Here is a 25586-nt window from a genome sequence, read left to right on the forward strand (position 1 = left end):
AAGAAAAGTAATGCAAGTCTTTTAAAAAACTCTATAATCCATTTTATTGACTGTATGCTCCACATTTGTGGGTTATTCTGTTAAGTTCACATAAACATCAAGCAGGATAAGGCTCTTCAAGGAACAGGAAGAAATATGTACTCTCTGAATAACACTAAAATGCAAATCACATATCTGAAACCTGATGTGTAAAAATATTTTTTCTTGAATACCTCTTAAACCTAATAAATTTTACTAATACTACGGGGCTTTTAAAATGTTTAAACGTTATTTTTTTTCAACAGTAGAACCTGTATTTATGATATACTATTTGTTTTAGTGGAAAAGTGAATATTTGATTAACCTTATGAAGTTGATTGTTGGGGTTTTTTTGTTTGCTTGGTTTTTAAGGTGGAGAATCTGCTGTTATTCTGACTGGGTATACTGTTGCATACATATCAAAACATCAGCAGAAAGTTATTCTGATGTGATATGGTTCCAATGGTAAACATGAGAGCTGACAAGAGTGCCTTCTATACATTTGAATTATAAACTTTTCATAGTCAGTGATTTATATAAAAAGTTATCAACAGTGATTCCCATTAAATAAACTGTAGTGGATAAGCAACAAATAAAATTGATGAAAGACTTATTTTTTCTATCCCCAAAAAACCCACAATGAGCTTGCATGCTATGGAAACAGAAATAAATTCAAATGAAGCATCATGTCTTTTGTTTCACCTATGGTTTATGAAAGGCCTTACCTGATTCGACATATGACTTCTCAGCAGGCTGGATGGTCTCCTCAGATTCTGGTGATGTTGGCTGTGCTGGGACAGATCTTTCTTTAAGGCCTGCATTTTTCAGTTATAAAGTTAACTTTATGCTTTTTTTGATCTGTTTCAATTATAAACTAAAAAAGTTGTTTCAATTAAATTAACTGACATTAAACTCTCCAAAATGTATTCAAACAATTAATCACAATTACAGGGCTTTCCTAATATACAGTGATATATACAAAACCTAAAGTGTATTCAGATAGTAATCGAATATGTTTTGAAGACAAACCTACAATGAGGGGGGAAAAGGGACAGAAATTTAAGCACTTGCCTTTATTTCAAAGTAACTGAACAAATGACTATGCTATTCTCAACATCTATTCAGTATCCAGAAGAAAAACAGGCAGCAGGTTTTTCTCACTGTTTTCTCTTTGGGCAAAAAGTGCTTCATATGATCAATTTTATAGGTTTTATGAAGAACTAATTTGAACTTTATAAAATGCTGCGCAGAATGAGAAAAGATATTTTAAATTCATATGTTAAATTGTAGAAGATCTGATGAGAACTGTAGTTTCTTCAAAATAAGGTAATCTCAATCTCCAGTTTCTTTTGACAACTAAATTACTACAGAAAAAGTATGACTGATGGAATTTCACTACTAAGATGCTTACTACCTATAGTACAAAGTCTTTCTAGATCAAAACACAATGAAAAGAAAGCAACCAATAACAGCAATGATCAACACCACGGTAAGAGAGAAAGATAATTCATAGCCTCGGAAGATTACGCCACATCTTCAAGAAACAACGTAGATAGTATTAGCCTAGTCCTACTCTCAACTATCCTTTAGGAAGGATTCAAGCAAGACTTAAACAACAGAGGTTCAGACTGGGTATAAGAAAAAAAACTTACACACCCACACCCCCTCCACCTCCACCATGAGGACAGTCAAATCAGTGGAAAAGGCTACACAGAGACGTTGTGCATTTTCACCATTGAAGGTTTTAAAGACCACACTGGATAACAGCCAGGGTAACCTGGTCATACCTCTGAGATGACCCTGTTCTGAGCAGGACGTTGGAATAAATATCTCCTGAAGTCCCTTCCAAACAGAATTCTGCTATAATCCTACATCATTTTTCCTAGTTGCATATTTAAGTTCCAAGGTAAATTAAGATAAAACTACCTTCTTAAATGAACACACACATATACTGCCCAAAACAAACTAATTTCTCAAGAGCTGTATGCACAGAAATCAATAGAAAAATAATATTTAAGAAAGCAGAGGCTACACTGCAATGAACACTCCTGTACTGCTAACAATCTTGTAAAAGTAACTTTAAGTGGAACAAGTATTATATTTCAAGTCAGTAAAGTTTAAAAAAAATAATTACCACATTTCTACTGGAGTCAAACATATCTCAATACAAACAGGACTAGTATGCCTCAAAACAACTTTGTGTAAACTACATAAATTTTATTATTTTATGCATCATGAGAAAAACATGTATATATATATATATATATTCCATTACCCTATGTAAGTAATGGGACCAGGAATAACAGAATTAATTCTACTTACACATTTTTATGTTATTTAAATTACACGAAGCTAAGTAGTTAGGCTGTATCTAAATTTACTGTAACTAAGAGTCCACTGCTATGGAGTCAAGATCAGAAGCTAGAAGAAAAAAAGCTTCATTTTTTGCCAATTTTCTTCTGTGTCATTAAAAAAACCCTGAAATATTAAGAAATATTAAGACCTACATTCATCTTTTGCTGCAGTAATATTAATGGCTACAAGAGTAAGTTACTTCCTTCTACAATCATCTTTAAATACATATGGAGACAAAACCAGTTATATTAGCCACTGTCTCACACTTCAGAATCTGGACACGTAGAAACAGCCACCCTGCTTTTCACAAATACAGTTCACTTCCCTTACACATTTTTAAGTAAGTCCTCTTATCCTCTGATAATCCACATCTCCAGTTCCAGACAACTACCTGCTCTGCTTCATGAACAATAAATGGATTCAAAGTATTTCAAAAGATAGTTGATATTCCACAGGCAACAAGCATTTAGGGTGTGTAAAAGGCAAGAAGGGACTAGCAAGAGTATTTCTTTGTTTTGCTTGAGCATTTCTCAACTTCGCTTCCAAGCTTTTCATACACATCTGTCATGTTTATCACCGACTCCAATCCTCTGGAGTATGTAATATGTTAAGTTATTTACTTTTTGCAAGATGCTATTTTCTCTTATCTTTTTATTAAAATAAATTTGCACTCAGTTTTTGCTTGTGTGTTACACTTTTTGAGCTTATGTGGTAACCTGCCATGTTAAGTTGAATGACAGTAATATTCCATAGAGATATACAACAGCACAACAGATCTCTGGGCCAAAAATCTCATTTTATTGTGTGGGTATCTGTATAGCCTGGAGTGCTACTCAAATAAAACATTCTTTGGAAAAAAAAAAAAACAACCAAACTTTTTTAGAATCGGATAAACTTTGGGTCATAGATACAATAATATGTTAATCAGGAAGGCAACTCATTCCAAATTTCACTCCCAGACAGTTACAACTTCTGTCACGTTATGGGGGAAAATCCACCATTCTTGAGAAGCGTGATTTAAGTGCTCCTCTGTCAAATATGTGTCTTAACACTTATCAGAGCAAAGATGAATAAACACGTCTATCATCACTGAAACCTAAAAGGGAATGCTCATTATGCAAGGGCATTTATTAGATCTTCATTCTGTCAAGTTTTTTGCTAAGCACTATAATGTTCATAACACATCTTTTCCCTCCTTCTTCGCACATATATAAATATTTAGACAATAGCTCTGTCTATCATCTCTTTTAATTATCACAGCTAGAATCTTAAACTACTGTGCTATTTTCTACAGCTTTCATTTGAACTATTTTTCCTAAGTTTCCTCTAAAAAAAAAAACAAAACCAACCAAACAAAAAAAACCCCCAACAGATCATATCTTACCCTATTACAGCATCTTATACCTCTAGGGATCAAAGCATCTTACAGAGACATGTATGTGCTGTATCAAAAGTCCAAGATAAGTGTATTGCCAACTGTTATACACAAAATTTAAGCAAAACTACAAACAGAATCAACCTTCTGGACTTTAATCTTACACTACCACCCACATGCATATACTCATGCTCAATTTCACTCATTAGTTTTGTTTTCTTTAAAATAATACTGCAGTATAACAAGTCTTCAACTTTCATTACAAATTTTGTTCTGAACCTTGTGTAATTTTATTGTGCAATTAATATTTCAATATACTAAGCGATATTATTTGTCTAGTAAAATTAGAAAATATTCCTTTCTCATATAAACTTGAAAGCAAGTATAGATTCAATAACATACTGAAATATTCCTGCAGAAATGTTTTGTAACTTTTTTTATTCTAATGAGACTGCTGGATAAATCATTCCTCAGTGCTAAAAATAGGGAAGTTAAGAGCGAAATAACACAGGAGCTTGCTTACAGAAGTATCATGTACTTGAAAAGTGTTGTTTTAAGAAAATAATAGCTGCAAAAATACATAAGCTGTTCTCTAATAAGTTCAAACAGTATACAGTACTAGTAGCATATCACTTCTTAAAAGGTGACTGGAATCCAACAATACCCATCAACATTGAAATAGGTGGCCTAATTTTCAGAAGTATTCATTATCAGAAACTTGGAAAGTTTCTGGGAAGAATCTGGACACAGTTAACTGAAAAGTGACAATGAATCAAGTTTCCAGACCTAAAGATAGCTAAAAAATAAACAAAGGAAGGAAGGAAGGAAGGAACGAAGAAAAGCAGAACATATTGTCACAAAATCAATAAACAAGTGTTGCAACATTTTGGTTGAGTATACACTGAAGTATCCTAAAAAAACGCAACACTGAAGTTGGTTTGAGTGTTTGTGTATAAAATAGTTTTCTCAGTCTACATAGGGGAAGAAAGATTAGCAGGGAATAATTTACATTTATTTGCTAAGTTCCTGTGACAATACATTCTATTAATGCTCCTCTTGGTTGTTTTTGTGAAACAGAAGTATCTTCTTGTGATTTTCAACTGTATGTGTCCAGATAATCCTCTTAATATTGCTTTTAGACTTGCATTTGATATACAACATTCTACTTCCATCCCCACATCAAAAAAATAGCATTTTAATACAAGGAAAGAAAGAAAGAAAGAAAAAAACCAAACAAAAAAGCAAAAACCCAACAGGTTTAGAGTATGCTTGAAGTAATTGGTATCAGTTTGACATTTCTGTTTTCAATACACATTGGTAGCCAGCCATATTAACATATGTACATATCTGAGTTTCACAGCAGACATTTTTGCTTTGTGTTTACAATGCCTGGTACACACTTAACAGTTTTCAAAAACTTATTATATATAGCCTTTGTTCACACTTATTTCCAGAAAACATTATCGTCTTATTACCATATTTACCACATTCATATAAATATGCTGAATTTCTCATTCTTGAGGTTTGTTCTTCATTAGCAGGACCAGAACTCTGTTTATTTCTTTTCTTTCTTGTCTTCCTTGGATGGGGTTTTAACTGTCTTTTTTGTCTCTTTGTCTCTTCCCACCTGAATAGTACCATCCTTTTCACTGGCTGATTTTTTGGTAGTCTCCTTGGATTTTACATTTTTGTCTAGGCCTTTTTCCTTTCCTTTGTCTCTTTTAGCCTTGTCAGAATCTTTCTTTAATTTATTCATATCAACAGCTTTCTTGTCCTTTCGATCAGTAGCATCTTTTCCTTTCTTGGCTTTCTTTTTTTCTTCCTCATCTTTGACTTCCTCCTTCTTGGATTCCTGCTTCTCCCTTAGTTTCTTGAGTGGTTCTTTAATAGCTTCTTTTACTTTTTAGTTTTTCATTTAAAAAAGAGGAAATGTTCAATAAGACAACCATTCTTAGATCAGAAAACATCTTATGAACAACTATCTAAAAGCTTTGATTGAATTCTTACTTAATGTTTGTTAGATGCCAATTTAAACTTGTACAATTATTTAAGTTTTAAGCAATTTATACAAATTAGTTTTGTCTTTTAGCAATATCTCACACCATGCAGGCAGCCAGTAAACTTAGCTTACTGCAACTGCATCCAAGTAAAGCATTAATCTAGTGAAAACCATGCCTCTGTTATCTTACTGTTAACTAACTTCTGAAGAATGCTAAAACCAGTTATGTCTGTGAGCATGAAAATCACAGTAAATTTTGAATCTTTGACAACAGTATGACAACTGTAGGATCTAGAAATGTCAAGAGCATCACCAAAAGAATTTTCTTCCCAATTTTCTCAACTTTCTAAAACTACAAATTAACGTGTTATAACAACAGAAACATGCACTACATTTTACTGACGCTGTTACTTCAGATTAAGTCAAGACTTAAAAATGTATCTGAAGCATATATTTTACGAAAATAAGAAATAAGTACACAATAATTAACAAGAAACAGCAATGTCCTGGTGAATTAAATCAGCTCAAAAAAGTTAACTTGGTTTGACCATATTCAGTGAAATCAAAGCAACAACTGTAAATTAATTCTTACATCTTTGCTTTTCCATATCTAGCATTATTAATAATACTTTTTGGTTTGTTTTACTTTTGGAGTTGTATCTCTTGTTCTTATTTTCTTTATTTCAATTCATGTTTCACTGTGACACAGTATCTAGATAATGTATCACAAGAACAGTATCCTTGAAATTTAGATGTTCAATATTTACTTCTACTTTGCCAACAGTTTCAAAAAAATTTGTCAGTACCAGCAGCATTCTCCAGAATAAAGATTTTTTTAACTCAATAAAATTTAGAAATTTTTCCATTAAATCTCTGTATGCAATATTTGTATTTAATTTTAGAATTAATACTGCCACATTATTAAAAAAGCAATAAAGATTTTATAAATGAAGTACAGCAGCTCTATTTTTATTCAGACTTTTGAAAGTAACTGCAGTCCGTTGAGGTAAAAAGCCAGCAAGTGACAACATTTCTCCTGTAACATCTGCCTCTAACCACTGTGTAACATTTCTGTGGAGTGAACAATTCAATCACACAGCTCAGTCTAGAAGGAATAACATCACCTTTCCTTCCAAGTGGTTTTTTGGCATAAAACATTTGAAATATATCACACCATTGCTTCGTTCTCATATCAAACATTGAAAAATAATTCAAAACTCAGGATTGAATTGTCAAATGACATTTATTACATTCTTGGAAACACACAATTTGCAACCAAGTCATACCAAGCACAATGTGGAACAAATGCTAAAAATTTCAACTTGCATGCAAGATGCTAAAAGAAGTCACATTCATATGAGCATGACAGCTTCCCTCAGCAAATCTACTTTTTTTCCTAATGAGACTGTGTATTACAAAGAGTGTGCATTTTTAACATACTGCTAGAAGAAAACACATTAAAGCCTAAGTGGTTTTAATGCAACAGAGACTGTATTCTTTACATAGCACCATGCTGTGTGGAGGTAACTGGGCACATCTAAAAAGTTAAGCACCTGAAGTACATCTGGTACTTTGGTGTTTTGCTGAGGCTAATTAGCTTTTTTAGTCTCTCTGTTGCACTGAACACATTTAGACCATTATGTCCTGTTCATACAGCAATGTAATTATAGAGAAATATATGGCATAAATCAGTTGTAAGCTATCCTACTTCAAGTTTTTGGAAGATTTATAAGTATTATCACTGCAATCAATCCTGCGAATACTATTAAAGGGGAAGTTATTGAACCCAAATTTCTCCTCCCATAAGAAAGAAATAGATTAAACTATTTAAGTATAGACTTAAGCAGAAATTAAGGTGCTCAAGTCCTATTACAATATAGTATTAGTATCATGAATTCATGAAAGATAACTAAAGGAGGATTTCACACAGAACAAAATCCACATACCCATCAGAACTTATTTTTAAACATGCAAAATATGAAGTTATCATAAACTACTTATAATCTGAACAAGACGCCTGTTGTAAAAAAATTTGCACAAACAAAATGTAATCTCTAGTTAGGAAAGCACTCACATTGCCATTAAATTGCAATCGGTAGTTAAAAATAAAACTGAAAAAAGGGGAGGATAATATTTTGCTGTACCATTAGACAACACTTAGCCAACATAGCTAGTATTAGTAAACATTATTATAATCCACAATCTGTATTTGCAACGCACATGCATTTCAGACATCATTATCTGCATAAAGTTCCACAAGAAAAAGAACATTAAAAATACCTTTGACTTTAGTTTTTTTCTTGGCTACCCCTCCTGGTTCCTCACCTGATTTGTTGCAAAATGGAAACAGGTTATGAACATATCTATGATGTTCAATAAACATGACAAAGTTTTCCAATCTGTCATGCTATGTAAAAAATTATCTTTACATAGCACACTACAATGGTATGGAGAGGTACCAAATGCTAACTCATTAAGAATAAAGCATCTTCAGTAGCAAAGACCACCACAAGTACTGAGATGGAAGATGAATTAATCCAACAAAAGTACCACATTACCAGATGCACACTACTTGAGATGCTTCTTAACTTCTTAGAGCTAGCTCAGTTCTCTCCAGACAGCGTGATGCCACATAATTATGACCAATATCCCAGCTGATTTCTCTGCTAGGTATGGTACTAGTTCTCTCTCAAACCCACTGACTTATGTTTCTATACAATTTTATAAATATTTAATAAACATATTAACTCAAAAGATCTTCAAGCACATAAGTACTGTGGACTATATAAATTGAGTATTTTCTTACAATGAATTACAAACTATGTTTCTTTATCCAATGGAAAATACATGTTTTAGCAAAGGTATCACTCATATTTCAAAAAGTGGTTACCATTTCATTTCCGTTAAAATACCTACTGCTTTACTTAAGACTACTTAAGAGTGTTAAGACTTTTATTACAAAAATAAACCTTACTCTCCAAAGTCAGGTGCTACCCTCTTTCCCCATTGTAGCTAACAGAAACTAAAGTCATTCAGCATCTTGACTGTGCTTTATACCTAGTTCCACAAAAGGCATAAAGGCAAAAGCCTTCCCCAAAATACAAATAATAATTAGTCTCATAATAATTAGCCTCATCTTTCTAATACCATAAAAAGAGATTGGATTATCACCATCATGCTGCTGTGGATTAGGACCTAAATCCCATAAACACAACTACCTTAACCACAAAAATCATGTGCATTGCTACTCAAAAAACAACTAGAAAGTTAAGGTAAATTATGGTAAATAACATTTTAAAACTCATACATAATCTTATTAAACTAGAAGAGATATTCCCACTTGTCAACATTAGGCTTCTCATTCAGACATATAAAGCACCTACATTGAATATCTGAACCTCGAGCTTAGGTTTCCAGAAAACAATAACTATGCAAACTGCATCAATATACCTCAACATTTATTCTTAAAAAACAAACACCCCTCCCCCATATTCTACACTAAAAAAAGTTCATAAATTTAAAGAATGTAGCCACTAAAGTCATTGTAATCAACTTGCATCTAATTTCTATCTTACATGTTTTCAAAGTATCAAGCATTGACATGGCCAGAATTTCTTAAAAATGGGTTAGCCAGGTAAAAATACAATTTTTAGATCATTTTCCTTACAAACTCATACCTGGCATATGACAGCCTTTTTAAGCTCTTCCCTCATAGATTACCATCATTGCTGAAGTCCGGAGTTCTAACTTGAATAAATTCATTATTCAGACTTATTACTTCTAAGCAGTGTGTGGAAGAATAAGTAAATAACTTTCTCATATAAATGGAAGAACAAACTCCAACTTTGTTATACCACAGCATCAATGAAAATATAAATAATAAAAGGTACTCAGAAAGTTGCACAAAGCCATATTTAAATTTCTAGCTCCTCCCCTCTTTTCATAGTCAAAATTAAATGTTACTGGATATTTTAAGATACACTTTTAAAAGCATGTCTTGACAGGGAAAACAGAAAATTTTACAAAGTCCTGTATACACAAAAATTATCATACAGATAGTTGAAATTATTTTTAAATAAAAGTATATGCACTACACTGGAAGATTACAAAATACCTTGTTCACTGATCATTGATATTTTACTTGTTAAATATTCAGGCAAGCAGTAATTTGTTTCAATCTGCTTTTATATAATGAATAGTGTTAAGATTCTCAGCAAATTATCAATGCATGACTTAATTCCATAAATCATGTATAGTTTAACATATTATGAATAGACCCATTTACAGGAAAAGTATGTAGAATAATAAGTTTCAAAATCTTAATATTATGTTACAAGACACAAGTCCTGCTGCATCTTGATTTCCACCTGGACTGGGTCCCTACAATGGCTACAGCACAGGGAAGTCTCATTTGTGAATTCCAAATAGCTTGAAGCAAGACATGGATGGGTGCAAAACATTTCCCTTTTCCAACATAGCAATGCCCTGGGGCATGTGATAAAATCGGGCACCTAAGTAAACTCCTCGGCAAAGACTTAGGCTCTTACAGCCTTGGGGCACACAAACCAATGTCCAGAATTTCATGAATCATGTAACCGAAATTGTGGACCTTTATTCTAAGTTCCAGTTCAAGTGCCTTCACACTATTTTGAGCTAGTTTTTAAGTTCCTTCTTTTTTCCACTCAGTCCTATATTATAAATGTCCAGTTCTGGCAATACAAAAAGAAATACAGAATTTATAACCACACAGGTGGTTATAATGGCATGTCAGAAATGGCTGCTATTGGAGTCAGTGAATTAAAAAGTAGACATCAAAGTTATCATAGCTGGATAGGTTTCCTACATCTTCCAAAGAACTGCTTTAAACAGTCATACTGAAAATTAAATATTCCCATTAAAGTGGTTATTTTAAATCATGCTTAATGGTAGATAACGTAGTATCTTAACTGATTCTTTGAAACTTAGAATATTACAAAGCATTCTAATTCTGCAACAAAATCCAGTCATTTCCTCTATTTTTCCTTGTAAAAATCTTCAAGAACAACCTCCACAAAAAGAACTTCCAAGTGAGAGCACAGCTTTAGAATTTCAGTATCAAAAGAAAAAGATATGAATACTATTTTTATTCAGAAAAATAAGCATTGCAAAACAAAAATAATAGATAACACAAAGCACTCGGTCTTTTTGAGTAGTTTCACAGATGTTGACAGATAACATACTCATATTTAACAATATACTGAGAAACCTGATGTTTATTCTTGCAGATGCAAATTTTACATTATTCATTTAATAATACTGAAAACTTTAATACTCTTGCTAAAAAAAAAAAAAAAAAAAGCTTTGCCACATGAAAAAATTCCTATAAATCAATTTCACCACAACACCTACCTGCATAAAACCCTTTTAACCTGCAGCATAATGCAACAAATGTAAGCTAATTTAGGTGGCTTATCCACTTCCACATAAAAAAGGAAGAGGCTACTTCATATTTACCATAGAAAGCATATGGTCAAGGTTAGCACTAAGCAGCTGACTGACAGAACTTGCTACCCTCCTGTGATCTGTGCAAAGCCTGGATAACAGAACTAGAAGTGTCAAGCTTTAAACATTAGGGCTTGTGTTCAGACTCTTGCCTTAATTCATGAGGTCCCATCAAAAACCTCCCTCACCACACAGAAAATTAGCAAAATATGTCAAAATTGCAGAACTAAAAAACGAGATACAAATCCTTAAGCCCAAACTGTTACTAACCTTTTTTCTCTCTTTTTTTTTTTCCTTCTCCAGAAGGATTGCAAGTCAGAAAAAGCTATGATTGTTTGTGTATGCACCTGCACATAATTATTACTATTATTCTGCATTTATAATATGTTACATTGGATATAGAAGGTCTTCTGCTAAACAAAATAGCCTACTGAGAGAAAGCTAGCACACACTTACCTTAAACTGAACTCATTACCTGTATGCACAGCACTGGGCATACCAAAGCCTGTAACCCTCCCAAATGCAAGAAAGCTTTTTTAATTCATACAACTAGCATAAAAAAAAATAAATTAAAATACTTTCAATACATTCTCAGTAAGTTGCTTTAATATCTCTTGCTTATTTAACTGCCTAATTTTAGAAGAAAAATCCAAATCAGAGACAGAGGGCAGAAAGCATTTGTTGCATCTTGCATAAGAAGATATAAGAAACCAACAAGCAAGTCTTGCCTTGACTTTTGAGGAATCTATCCTAACTGATCATAAGACAGACAGTATTTAATGTATTTCATGCTGCTGTGGCATCATTATGATAGGCGTTTAACTGATGGCAACTGAATAGGGAAAATAGTATGCATCTATACAAAATGACTGAACTGTACGCAACAGCTTTCCCCAGCTCTCAAATACTATCAATCGTGTTTACAATATAGGTGTTTCCCCCCACCCGCTGCCATGAAATGAAATTAAAAACCTTCTAATTCTTCAATGCAATCTTCTTCTACCCCTCCTCATCTGACTCTAACCTATATGAATAATTGTCATAAAAATTCAATTTCTTCTAAGGCCAGTCAATTGAGACTGACTAATAATACAAAGTTACCATAAAATGAAACCTGCTGGTGGTAAACCTTATTCACTGACTTTGAAACAGATTTCAAGAGTGAAAGATTGAACATGCTCTCAAAGAAGCTCATTTTTTGAGGGCGGGAAAAAAAGTACTGGCAAAAAGTTGTTGCAAAAAGAATTTCAACAGATATACAATTTTCTGTTTATTCTCTTCAATTCTAAGTTATTCCATGTATTATGAGCATTGTGACACCCCCCCCCCCCCCCCCCCCCATATAAAACACTGTCTTTCTTTCAAATTAAATATTGTTGAAGGTGGTCACAGAAATCTGGGGTTCAAACCTTCCACAAGTTCTCAGCCATTTCAGATATATGGGTATTAAGCTTTTTTCCCCCTACAATTTCTTTACATTAATATCACAATAAAGCAAGCAAGAGCTTATGCTACAAAGAAAGGTTAATGCAGTATTTTGTTTGGAGGTTGTAAACTTCTGCTGAAAACTGGCAGTTAAAATACCAAACATTTAGCAACACGAGAAATGGCAACGCAAAACATCCCACGTATTTCTAAAAATGGGGCCAAACTGGTAGACTACAACTTTAAAATGACCTGTAAGGAGTATGAAGGTAGCTAATGAAAGCTCTATGTCCCATTTAAAATAAAATCACTAAATTTTCATTCTTTACTAGCTACAAAACCTAGCAAGTTTCTATCACTTAACATATTTTTGTCATTAAAAACATTGTTTGCTACTAATTTGCTCCTATTTTAAATTCTCAAACCAAAAACTGTAGGTAGAAAGCAGCAGCTTTGTCTTCTAAAATAATATCAAAAGGCAAAGCTGCTACAGCTTTCTTCCTACAGTTTAAAACCACTTTAAAACGTTTCTGGACTTCTTTTAAAACATTAATATACTGACTGTATTTTATATAACTGATAGTCACCACAAATCAAACTAAAAATTTAGGTTTCAATTTCCTCACTAATTTCAAACACTTTGTGTGGACTTAAAAGCAAGAGTTGAGATACAGTTCAGTTTTCCTTGCTTATTTGCTTACCATACTCAGCTTAACCTTTATGCTGTTAAAATACCTTTTTAAAAAAAAGAAAAAAGAAAAAAATGAAAAAAAAAGAGAAAAAAAAGCTGCCACGCTGATATAACTGAAGACTCATCTAAATCTTATTACCACCCTTACTAGCCAAGTCCTCCTTGCAATCTCAACAATTAATGTAATACATTAAAATCAAACACTTCTATCCCAAACTTTAGGAGAGCTTTGACAGCTCTGCTCACCACTGGTGAGTGTTTAATTGTTAACTCAAACAGGAACACCACCAGGCAAGAGTAAACACTTCTGAAAATAACTATATTCCAGAAACTAAGAACTCTAGGAAAGTTATTTACTGTTAATATTTCCCTTAGGTCTTCCCCCTGCCCTTTTTCCTCCTCCTACATATTCTTTATTTCCACTGTAATTGTTTTTGAGCAGACTTCCACACACTTCATAAAATCAACAAGGAACATCCATGACATCAAATCAGAACTTTCTTGGCCTACATTTCATCTCCCTAGCCCAACTTAAACTGGTTTACTGTTTACTGATGTAACCATTACCTATTTCAGTGCCTGCAGCTTTCTAGTGGTTCAAGAAATCTATTTATCTCTATTTCACTTGAAACTTCATCAGATTATCACTGTGTATTTTAACTATTTGGTATAAACTTCATGATACAGAATTCTCATTGTAGATGTTTTCCTCCTCTTTTTGGCTATCTAGTTCCATTACTGATGCATCTACAACAGAATTCAATGTTCCATGACAATTTTTCTAATTCAGACTGAGAGATATTATTATCCCACAATAGTGATGGAACTCTTATTTCTAATTGAAACCTGCTTCTAAAATTAAAAGAGAAAGAAAACGCAAACAAAACAAACCAAGCTTGCTTATTTCCTACATCTCAGATACTTTGCAAGTTTCTTCTACTTGCTATGAAAATTCTCAGTAATATTCCACAGGTCTACTACCATTTATTTTCATAATGTACAGGGTTGTTGTTTGGGTTTTTTGGTTTGGTTTTGTGGTTTTTTTTGCATTATGCTTCATATAGCTCATCCTAAAAAACATTAGATTTACATGTTACTAACTTCCTTATACCTTAATCCTCAAATATTTGGAAGAAAATTTGACTAATGTTCTTGCAGCTCTATTTCATTTGTAAATCTTAAGCCACAGTATTAACAAGTCACAACTTTTTTCTTTTTTTTTTTTTTTTTTTTACAACACTTCACTTGCTTAACACTAACACTTTTTCTTTTCTGTTACTTTTTAAAGATTTAATAGAACCCCGAGTTGGATGATTTAATGAAAGTTTTTTTGAAACAGTCATTGTTAAATTGCTTTAAAATTGCCATGCCGAAGCAAGTGAAAATTCATTTAATTTAAAAACAGGTTAAAATTTTAGCCTGCATCTACTAGTGTTAAAACTCGAGTATGAACTTTACATGGGAAATCAGTACAAACTTAAGCATAGCAGGCACCACAATAAACAATTTCACACAATTTTAATAATAATATGAGTACACTATTCAGGTATTAAAATGACAGCTCACTTTCAGCTTTTAGTACCTGATACAAACTGCAGAACACAGTTATAAACTCCCCTTTCTATACCAATAACTTTATGATAGCAGAGAGAATTCATGTATATGAAAAATATTTTTGGAACAACTGTCATAAAACAGTTTCACAGGAAAAGGATTAAAATTTGCAGAACTGCATTACGTTCTTGAATTTAGCAAGGAATAGAAGACATTGAATGCTAATTTCCAATTAGTCTTTAATATTTTCAGTATTACATTAGAAATACATAATCACAGCTTCCCACTTCCATGAAAGGCCCATGTTAAAAAAACTCAAACAAATTTAGAACAGCCCTTGTGGTGTGATTGCTATATTAAAAAAATGACTGGAAACTTAGTTGGATAATGAACAAATCAGTGGGAATAAACCATATAAAGACATCGTATCTTCTGAATACAACAGATGTTAGCTAACTTAGAAATAAATGTTTCTGTAAAATTTTCAAGTACTTTTATATGAAGTGGTTTTACTTGAACAGGTAAAAAGAATCTATCTGAGAAATCAGTGAATCACAAAATAAATTATTTATTAAAATTATATTTCACAAGAGAATTATCATTGTCATGTCTATATTAAGGATTAACATATAAATATGTATTTATATAATGCAGTCATGCTAGAGTACTTTACAATCAAAGCTGTTACAAAACACTTCAGTTAATGTTTGCTAGAAAGACAAATGTTATAGTGTTAACAGTACAGATTATTACACTTAGCTTTCTAAGTTTTGTGCACAAAATGCACAAATTGAAGCACATACAGAAACCAGCTACACAACCACAGATACATGTTTTATTCTACATATTTACATAACTGTGTTGTATTTGTCATCCTGTCACAAAAATGGAAAAGTCATTGAAAGGCTTTCAACTAGTGAAACTACATTGCATGGCTGACTTTAGTTCAATCTTTATAGCATCCATTTGGGAGTTTCCCCTCAACGCCATACACTCCTCTTATATTAAGACTGATGGTTTCATGGACATTTTCGAAAGCCAATCAAATTAGTCTCAGTCACTGGTTCTGTAAATCCAAAATAACACAAGTCTTTTTTCCCTGAACCCCTTCATTCTGTGACGTACCATCAACATCATCTGCAGCTTCGCTCTCTTCTTCTTCTAGTATTTCAAAAGGAGTCAATACATCATAGAGAAATGAGAGAAAGCCATAAAACCAATCAGAGCTTTCCTCTGCTAAAATATTAAGGACTTCCTCAAGGGAATCAATATTTTCATTACTGCCATCTTTGGTCAGGCCTACACAAGAATAGAGGAAAAAAAGAGAGAGAGAGAGAGAGAGAGGGAAGGGGAAAAAAAGAGACAGCAGTTAGGTGGAAAGAGGAAACCGTGAAAGGAGGATCTGTGAAAGACATCGCATGTCACAGACAGCAGTCTTTACAGGAATGCTAATTAGGAAATAAATAGAAAGATATTAAGAAAGTTGAATCTTTCAAAGTACAGACTATAATTTGGACAATAAACATGCACAATATTATGCCAAAATCTTAAAAAAAGGCAGTAACTTTGCTTTCCCTTCTTCCTAGTCCTAAAACCAAATCCATTTTTATTCAGTTTTCTTGCCACAGCATTTACCTTTAGACAGTTTTTTAACAGTAATCCTCCACTACTGAAAAGCATCCAATTTGTCTTTTTTTTTTTAAGCCATGATGTTCAAATTTGAGAGCTTGCAACTAACTGATAGCTAGGAACATTTAAAAGCAAACAGTATTTAAACAAACTTGCCACAAACATACTGTTAAAGATAACATTTATTCTACCATGCAGAATTTTGATTTTGCTTAGAAGTGAGGACTCTAACTGCTGGAGGGGGGTTGTTTCGCAGTTTGTTTGCTTGTTTCAGTTTTATAACATGTTTCTCAATCATTTTTTTCTATGATATGTATTCTACATGATATATTTGATCCTCAGGAGTTAATTCCAAACCTGAGGATATACAGAACACTAGATAAAAATGAATAGGTAGCCAATATAAAGGGCATATGTATTGTTACATAGAAAATCTAAAGCAGGCTAAAGACAGCTAAAGTAGAGATGGCCAGAGCAGCGAAGAAAGAGCTTGTCACTTCTAAACTCTGATGCCAGGAGTTGCTAGCTTGAGCTATGAGACCCAGTGATCTAACTGGTGTTTGTAAAATACAAATAAGCCATGATTAATGCTTTTTTTTCCCCTTCTGTTTTGTATTTTGGGGGGGGGGTGTGTTTTTTTGTTTGTTTGTTTGTTGTTTTTTTTTTTAATTAAAATCCACTGTTTTACAGTTATTACTAAACATTTAAACTTTTCCATTCTGGGAAAAGTACAACAGAATGACCAAGCAATGACAAATGGCAATTACTGGTAAGCTTTAAAGTGAGAGAGGGAGGAATTTCCCCCACTTCTAACCAGAACAAACCTTCATTTGTGTTGGAAGGAGAAGCAGAAAAGTGGGCTAAGGGTGAAGACAGATTGTTGAGACATAAAATTAAGTGAGTATGTTGCACATGCAGACTACAAAGCAATATCAGGTGCAGATTAATGAAACATTCAAGATAGAGGAGTTCATGGCAGAGACATTAAACACATTTCAACATGTTTTTTCTTACAGCACATAGTGAAAGTATCAATGATAATTCTGAGGAAACTTCCAAGTCCATGATGTTCCACATCCTTGTACCTGGATGTCCAGAACCTCTACTTGAGTGACCAGCCATTCTCTTTAATTTTTCACTGGATAGCCCAAAGGTTTAAAAATGACAGATTGAATCCAGGAGGCAATCAAGGTATTATAAATATCCCTCTCCAACTTCTTCCATGGCTTAGTTCTATAAAAATTAAATTTTATAGACTTAACTTTATGCATGGTAGTTATTCATCATTCTAATTTGTTTTCAAAATTTGGACCAAGCAAGATGTAAAGACATAAACCAAAGTAAGTATATTTACTGAAAAATGAAATGTAGTCTCAGTTTAAGAATGGAAACCTGAATCTAAAAGAAAAAAATTAAAAAAAAAATATCTAAGTTATAAACACAGAATTATATATATTTCTATCATTCTATTCTGTCAGAATCTGGCATTAAAAAAGAAGCAAACACTCCCCCCCCCAAAAAAACCCAAACCCACCCCCACCACTCACAAAAGACCCCAGGCTTTAGATAGCACTTCTGTAAGTACATGAAGTACCATATAGATGCCCCTGTTCTTGCACTAAGTCAAGAATAAGACTCTTGGGCAATTATCTTTACAAAATATAGGATGGAATACAGCAGCATATTTTCTTTGCAAAGATTAGGACACCAAAGGGAACCACAGATACTGGAAGAATATGTCTTATAGTTTTTACCATAAAAACCACCAAACAACAAAACCCCAAAACCTTTCTCTACGGTTCTTTACAAAAACTATCCAGGATTAATACAATGGCCTTTGAATCTAAGGTTGAGGAAAAAAAAAAAAAGAAAAAAAAAGACACTTCAGCCTGAGTTACAGAAGTAACACATTATTTCACATATTTATCTTTTTCGTTTCTTAGAAAGAGTTAAAAAAAAAAACAACAAAAACTAATTACTACTATTTTTGATCTTCATTCATCCCATGATCAAGAAGAACTGCTTTTCAAAGTAAAACTCGTGCTGATAAGCATAGCAAGAAGGGCCTGAAAAATGGAACTGCCCAATCAGCCAGCCATACCATGCTAAATCAGTGACACACAGGAAATAACTACTTTATTTCAAGAGAAGTCTAAACATCACAATTTAAATCAAACAGTGATCGAAGGAGTCAAAATCTTTATCTACTCAACAGCATTACCACAACTAATGGGGCAGAGGGGCTTGCCTACATTTATTTAATAGGACAAAGCCTTTCTTCTCCTGCAAACATCTCTTTTATGAGAATGAGCATATACAAGCCTTTAATATTTGAAGGTGCTAGAGTAGAACATGAGAAAAATAGAGAAGAGTATGAAACTTATCCTAAACAGCTTAGCCATACAAAAGCATTCTTTTAACTCCCATTATCTCACACAGATTTTCTGAATGTACAATCTTTGTACAACTGCTTGCAAACATCTTTTTCTACTATAGGTGAACCAGGGGGAAAAAGCTGGTTAACAGAAGCTTGGATTCTACTGTTAAATACCCTTTGTTTGCTCATACACTATGGTTGGGGTTTTTTTCCATTTTCTGCATAGCCCGACGACTCTGAACTAAATCCACAAGAACAATACATTGATGACTTTCTGTAGCTGCAGTTCCAAAATTATACTAACTACTGCAGCCATTTAAGTAGAATTTCTCAGGATATTGTTGCTTGTTAAAAAGGACTGAAGTATAAAAAATAGCTCAGCTGCAAAGATTCTATTACAACAGACATTAGTACTACCTATACATCCATTTTTTTGTAATGCGACTAAAGCCACTGTTTCTCTATACTGAGCTAAAGCAAGTACAGAGGTGTAACACTCCTCCTGAGAAGAATAACTTCCTTCAAAGAACAATCAGAGCAACATGGACAAAAAGTGGGATAAGAACTATTGGTAACAGCAGCCCTCAAAGGAGGGGATTAAGCCTCTCTTCCCATTACCAAAAGGAATTCAGTAAACAGAACCTCACAAACACCTGTGAAAAAGAAAGAATCTGCAAGATAACTGCAGACTAGCTTTGACAAGTTTGCATTTCCACCCTGGATAATTTTTTTATAAACAGATACAAAACTAACTCAAAAAAATATTTGAGGTTGGTTGGCTGGCAGGGTTTTAGGTGTTTCCCCCTCCCCACTCTTGCTCAGGGAGGGGGGAGACAAGGAAGAGGGGAAGAACACACTTCTTGCACACTGTTTTTAAAATTACATAAATACCTCAAGAGAACTTAATCATCAAACCTCTATCATACCTTATACATACAAGAAATAAATTAATAAATTTTAATTCTTCTATTTAGGCATGCCTGAGTAGCACAGAAAACTACTAAGATATCAGCTACTAAATCATTCTTTGAAATATAAAATAAACTCATGCTGGTAGAAGCATTTCTCAAAATTAAATTAACTTAAAAATATTTTTATCATTAATATGCAAATTAAATCTTTCAATTTGTAGCAAAACCTAAAGATTATGGAAGTGGACAACATTAAACCACTGTACTTGCCACAACTTCAATATACAGTAGTTCAGTAATAGCTGAAGAGCAGGAAAGAAAAAAAAAAATTACTTCCTATCATTAAACATCAAAAAGTAGTATCTTCTTTTTAAGTCAATATTAAATTAGCAGAGAAACTACTTGCCGTTATGGTAGTCTGACCCAGAGAAAAATCCCAGAAAGTAACAAGTCTTCAAATACAACATATGTACTAACAAGCTCCCCACAAATAAAATATAAAAGGAGCTATGCATTCAATATTTAGAAAGTTACCTTAATGCAGTTGAATATAGGCTTACTATATGGTTTTCTTTACTATAAAGGCTTAATTCTGGAAGCTAAATTTCTCAAGAGGGAATCTAGTCTTCCAGTTTCTGCATCAATGAAATAATTTTAGTCTGCATAGTGGTGTTCATTTTTTAGTTCATATTAAATGTAAAATACAAACAAGCACAATAATTTACTGGGAACTTCAGTTAATAATTTTATATGCTAGTTATTGGAAAAAACTATATTTTTATATTCATAAATTTTATCAATGTTGTCTAATTTTTCAAAATTTACCATTTCCTTTGCACTGCAGAAAATAAACTTAAATGCGATTAAACGGTATTTCCAAGCAAGTATTCAAAAATAATAAAAATAACTTTTGATCTGTGACCTTTTAATGTCACATTTGAAGTATAAGATTTAAATGCGTGATAAGACAAGCTTATAATAGAAACACTGTCATGTACTGGCAGAATTCCCAGCTTTATCAAGTTGCATAAAACAGACATGTAACAAAGCAGCAGCATGTTTCTGGCTACCACCTTGGCAATCTGACTCCGACTAATATGACCCACAGGAGATTGATATCCATTTTCTATACACTAGACAGAGAAAGATTAGGATTATAACTATACAAAGTGTTATCTTAATCGCCATTTATAAGTAACGCCAAGTTTGTAGCTCTGAAGTCATTCAGAGCACTGGAGATTCTTTGGAGTGCCTCTTACATTCACACCACTGCAAACCGGTTCAGTAATACTGGTTGCATGGGTTTTCTTTAACCATGAAGGGATTAAAAAAACTCCCCCAAAAGACTTGCTTATTTCTCCAAACCTAAGTGTGGAAAAATAAACTGATGATAAACTAATTTTTATGAAGTATGAGTTTCAAACAGCAAGCCATAAAATCCTAATATACTATTGATAACTTTGACTAGATTGAGACCTTCCACTTTGCCCTATGCTCAAGCTATTATTTACTATGCTGGGGGTTTTTGTTGTTTTGTTTGTTTAACTTGCTAGGTTTTCGTGCTCAGAATAGGTTTACATTTGACCAAATCAATTACAGAAAAATAAACTTTCTAACATCAGGTATGCAAGAAGCATCTTTCCAATGCTTGATTGTGAAGCTGAAGATAGTAGTGCTTTAACTGCTAGAAGATGTAGGTAGAACGGCAGTATCACAAAGCATGTTTAGTGACTGAAATTTCTCTTTGAAGATACATAGTGAGCAGAAAGACATTCTCCCAAACTACAAGGAACAGAAGCCTAAAAACCAGTGTTTCAACATCAAAGAAGAAAAATCCATGTCATGTAGGATTTCTGAAGGGCAAATAAAATGAACAGACTTGTGGATAACTCAGAATAGAGGAAAGACAGTACAAAAATATGCTAAACAAGTAGTCATCTAAGAAGCACAAAGGCCTGTTGGAAGACATTTTAAAATGAACCTGGCTTAACATGTTAACATAAACAATGTTTTAACTCTTGAAGCATCTTAAGCCCTGCATCTGATAAATTTATTAATAATCACAACCATCTTTCAACAATCAATACAGCAGCATCAGCCACCTAACTTCAAAATCATCCTGTAAGTAATTAAATGCTTTCCACTTACATTGCTGTATTAGGAGAAAAAGAATACAACTTGCTACAACAAGTTGCACACACAATCCTACAACTTGCGTTAAGAAAAAACCCACCACAATTAAATCAATTTAAGTTCTCCAATTTAGAAAAAAACAGAAAAATTGTTCTGACATTAAAAAAAAAAAAAACCAAACATGAATATGACAACTGAATTATATAGATTATTCCACCAGTGTTGGTACTCGCCTAGCAATACTTTAGCATCTTCCACATCAAAATCTCCATCTCCATCAGCATCATATATCCCAAGCTTGCCTAGAAACACAAGGAGAGGAAGAAGAGAGAATTAGGGATTCAGCAGTTTGTTTCCAGCACAGTGTTTTGAATGTGCAATGGTTGACTGTCAAAGCTAGGTTGTTACCATTTTTATTTTTTTTTTAATGATTTAGCCGCACTCCTCTTAACCACATTTTAAATTTCCTGGAAAATATTACAATTATTTTAAGTTCCTTTTGGCATTTCCTAGACTTTAGAATGAACACAAGTTAGTCTTTTTTCCACACATTTGTTTTGGTGCTCACAGATTTAAAATTAATCTGTACTTAACTCATGTGCTTTATATAAACATGTTTTGCTCAGAATAAAATTTAAGTTCAAGAGGAACATTCAACATGTTTGAGGGAAAACAAACAATACAACAAGAATTAATCAAATAATCACCATTTGTTTTCTGATTATATGCTTCTTGCCATTCTAAATTCTCAGAAAAAAAAAGATAGGTATATAATTTTTAGTGCCAAGTTAATAGAAGATAAGCAACCTACTTCCTGAACAGAGGAAAAACACTCATAATTTTTATCAACAACTGTGTAACATTCACTGCAGACAAAAAAGTTGTCATCCTTTTACAGGTGACTAGCATGTCAGACTTCTCACTTTTATTTTTGAAACTGCAGCTCTACCAGTCCTAAGTATATGCAAAAGGAGAACCCAGCTTCTATTCAAAAAGAATTTTTAGCATAGAATTGTGGTATCTAGGATTAGAAGTCTCCTGGGATCACCAAGTGAGTACAGAGCTATCTAATTAGTTTTGATAAAATTCAGACACAACTTTTAATAGGATTGAAATTTTTCCCACTGTTTGCAGAATAACTCTGATTCCTTATAGTTTGCCAGTTTACCATTACACTTGTCATTCTCTAAATGGAGGCAGAACTTGATTGCCATTAAAATAAATTAAATATAGTTCTTAATATGGTGCTTAGAAAATTAGAAAAATTTTGTGGAAGAAAAAGTTCAAACTTGGGTCTAGAACAGACAAAAATAAGGCCATCACCATTGCTCGGAAGCAATCAATTAGAAAGGATCTTTATCGGTTATGGTTAAACACAGCAGACTAGTGGAATAAATGTAATTCTCTAGAAATAAGAATTGTATCATCTTCAAAACCATGAAGAACGAGACAAATGAAAAATGACTGAGTTTCATGTCATTGTAGAAGAATAGTAATTCTCTAAAAAATTAAAAACATAAAAAAAGTAAACCGAAATTTTTAGCCAAGGGACTGTAAAGCAAGCTTATTTCTCTAATATCCTACCTTGTAGGACCTCTGACAAGTTATAACGGAAATCCTTTGCTTTGGCTGCATGCGTGGTAAAAATATAGAAACCATTATTTGCATCACTAGACCCAATTTCAAACCAGAAGCTTCTTTTAAAATCAGTCCAGATCAAAAAAGCATGTACCAACAGATTTGTAAAGCTGTAAAGCTTGTAAAACCAGCAGTTGCAAAAGTGCATATTGAATCCTACAACATCAGGGACAATAGCTCTACCTATGGACATACATCTTGACCTTCAAGATGTTAATTTTTACCCTTAGATATTACATTAACAATACTATCTTAACATTGTTATATTGAGATACAATTATTACTGTTATAAGCTTAAAACTGAGGTCATTCAACAGCTCATTCATGACAGAATGACTCATCAGTTGTCCTGACCCTATGGGCAACACAGTCCATCAGAGGAGTAGTAACATTAGCTGCCCACTTTCAACCACTGCTGCAAGTTTGAGACCTTAATTTGAAACAATACATATTTAGCTGACATTTCAAATGAACTACAGTATGCGTGTGACAAAGCGATCCAGTTCTATCCTTGGAGACTTTTTCAATTCTTTAATAAATGCAGTATGTTAATAACCTCTCATAGTCTTATGAGAACCCCATTTTATCATAATGGAGTTCAACATTAAAACGTACTTTTTAAGCTACATTGCCTATTCTCGTCATGTAGGTCATTTGCAAGCACCACAGTAGTCAAATCTGGTATCTAGAAATTTAAAATGGCCTCCATTTAGTGCATATCATAACAATTATTAGAAGTGTCTTAAGATTTAAAATTCTTACCTAGAACTTCTTCATAATCTACAAGTTCAAACCAGACAACTGCTACTGACGTCCAAACTCCCAGCAAAGCAATTACCATAAACCAGGTGAAAAACGAGCTTCCAGAGAGGCCTTCTTTCTTTCCATTCTTGCTTCCTCCATGCTTAGTCTCTGTTAAAATAAGGCAAACAAGTAGGAAAAATGGATTTGTAAAAGAGAAAATTATGTTTGAGGATATAATTATAAATCTTGTTTCTTATGACTACGTAGAATACAAGACATTTGAGTAACACTTTTTTTTTTTTTTTTTTTAAACTTCACCACTGCTACTTGCTTTTCGTATCACACTGAATTACGGCGGGAAGCTTGATGATTATCTAAGTAAAAGCCCTATAACCAACCAAACACCAAAAACCCTCATGTAATTTGTCTTAACAACTTAGTTGGAAATCCCCCCCTTCCTCCCCTTTAGTGCACGTTTATACAAAGCTTAACATTTTTGAGACGGTTTGCATTTGTGCCAACAGTTCTCAAACCGCCACCAGAGGGCAATATGACCAGCAGAAACAGCTTGGAAGAAAAGCGTTTCTTCTGAAGCAAGTTTCAAAGCTAGTTGAACTAGCTCACAGAATCAACATGAAAATTCAAATATCCTAAGAAGACTCTAAAATCTAAACCATATTAAGGGTAAGACTCCAAGTTCAGACACTCTACCAACTAAAAATATCTTTCCTGTTCCTTAGAATCTAGCAGAGATTCACTACATGCTGAATACCTTTAGACTTCCAGTCCCATGGAACATAGAAGTAGAAGGATGACACAGAGACGTAATGCAAATCACAGCTTCATTTATAACTGCACATATGGAAGGTAAGCGTATACAAAAAATACAGTAGTTATAAACAAACCACTGGGAAAAGAGAGACCTCAACCTAGCATATGGGTAGGCGGTTCCAAATGGGCATCGCCACTACAGAAGACATGAATTGCTTGCTCTGTTGCTTTAGGATCATTTTAGGGAAAGAGGGATACATGTAGTAAATAAATGTGCATCCAGAAGGATGCCTGTGGCCTTTCTCAAGGTCTGCTCTTCTGCCTCCTGGTATTACCGCTGCAAGGGCGGCACTTACCCACAGTTTCATGTCTATCAGCCTATTTCACTTCATTCCATTCTAAGCACCAGCCTTTCCCTGTTCAGCCACTTCCAGTCCTAGTTATTGAAGTAAAACTAGTTCTTACATATTTTGAAATACTCAAGG

At 33.4% G+C, this 25586-nt stretch overlaps 1 protein-coding gene across 7 annotated transcripts in view; it reads right to left on the bottom strand.

The window, feature by feature from the left end:
* ASPH (aspartate beta-hydroxylase) overlaps positions 1-25586 on the bottom strand; it is a 121137-nt gene that overhangs the window by 77155 nt on the left and 18396 nt on the right. For 6 of the 7 annotated variants that reach the window (XM_075023353.1, XM_075023349.1, XM_075023348.1 and 3 more), the window contains 3 exons: positions 24349-24498; positions 22182-22250; positions 744-833 (listed from right to left, as the gene is read on the bottom strand). In XM_075023353.1, coding sequence (XP_074879454.1) covers positions 744-833; positions 22182-22250; positions 24349-24498 — 309 coding nt within the window. Of the gene's footprint in view, positions 1-743; positions 834-12588; positions 16198-22181; positions 22251-23532; positions 23578-24348; positions 24499-25586 lie in introns of those variants that run through there. The other variant, XM_075023354.1, reaches the window with a different exon arrangement.

The sequence above is a fragment of the Buteo buteo genome, chromosome 3 (genome assembly GCF_964188355.1).
Source record: "Buteo buteo chromosome 3, bButBut1.hap1.1, whole genome shotgun sequence".
Lineage (NCBI taxonomy): Eukaryota > Metazoa > Chordata > Aves > Accipitriformes > Accipitridae > Buteo > Buteo buteo.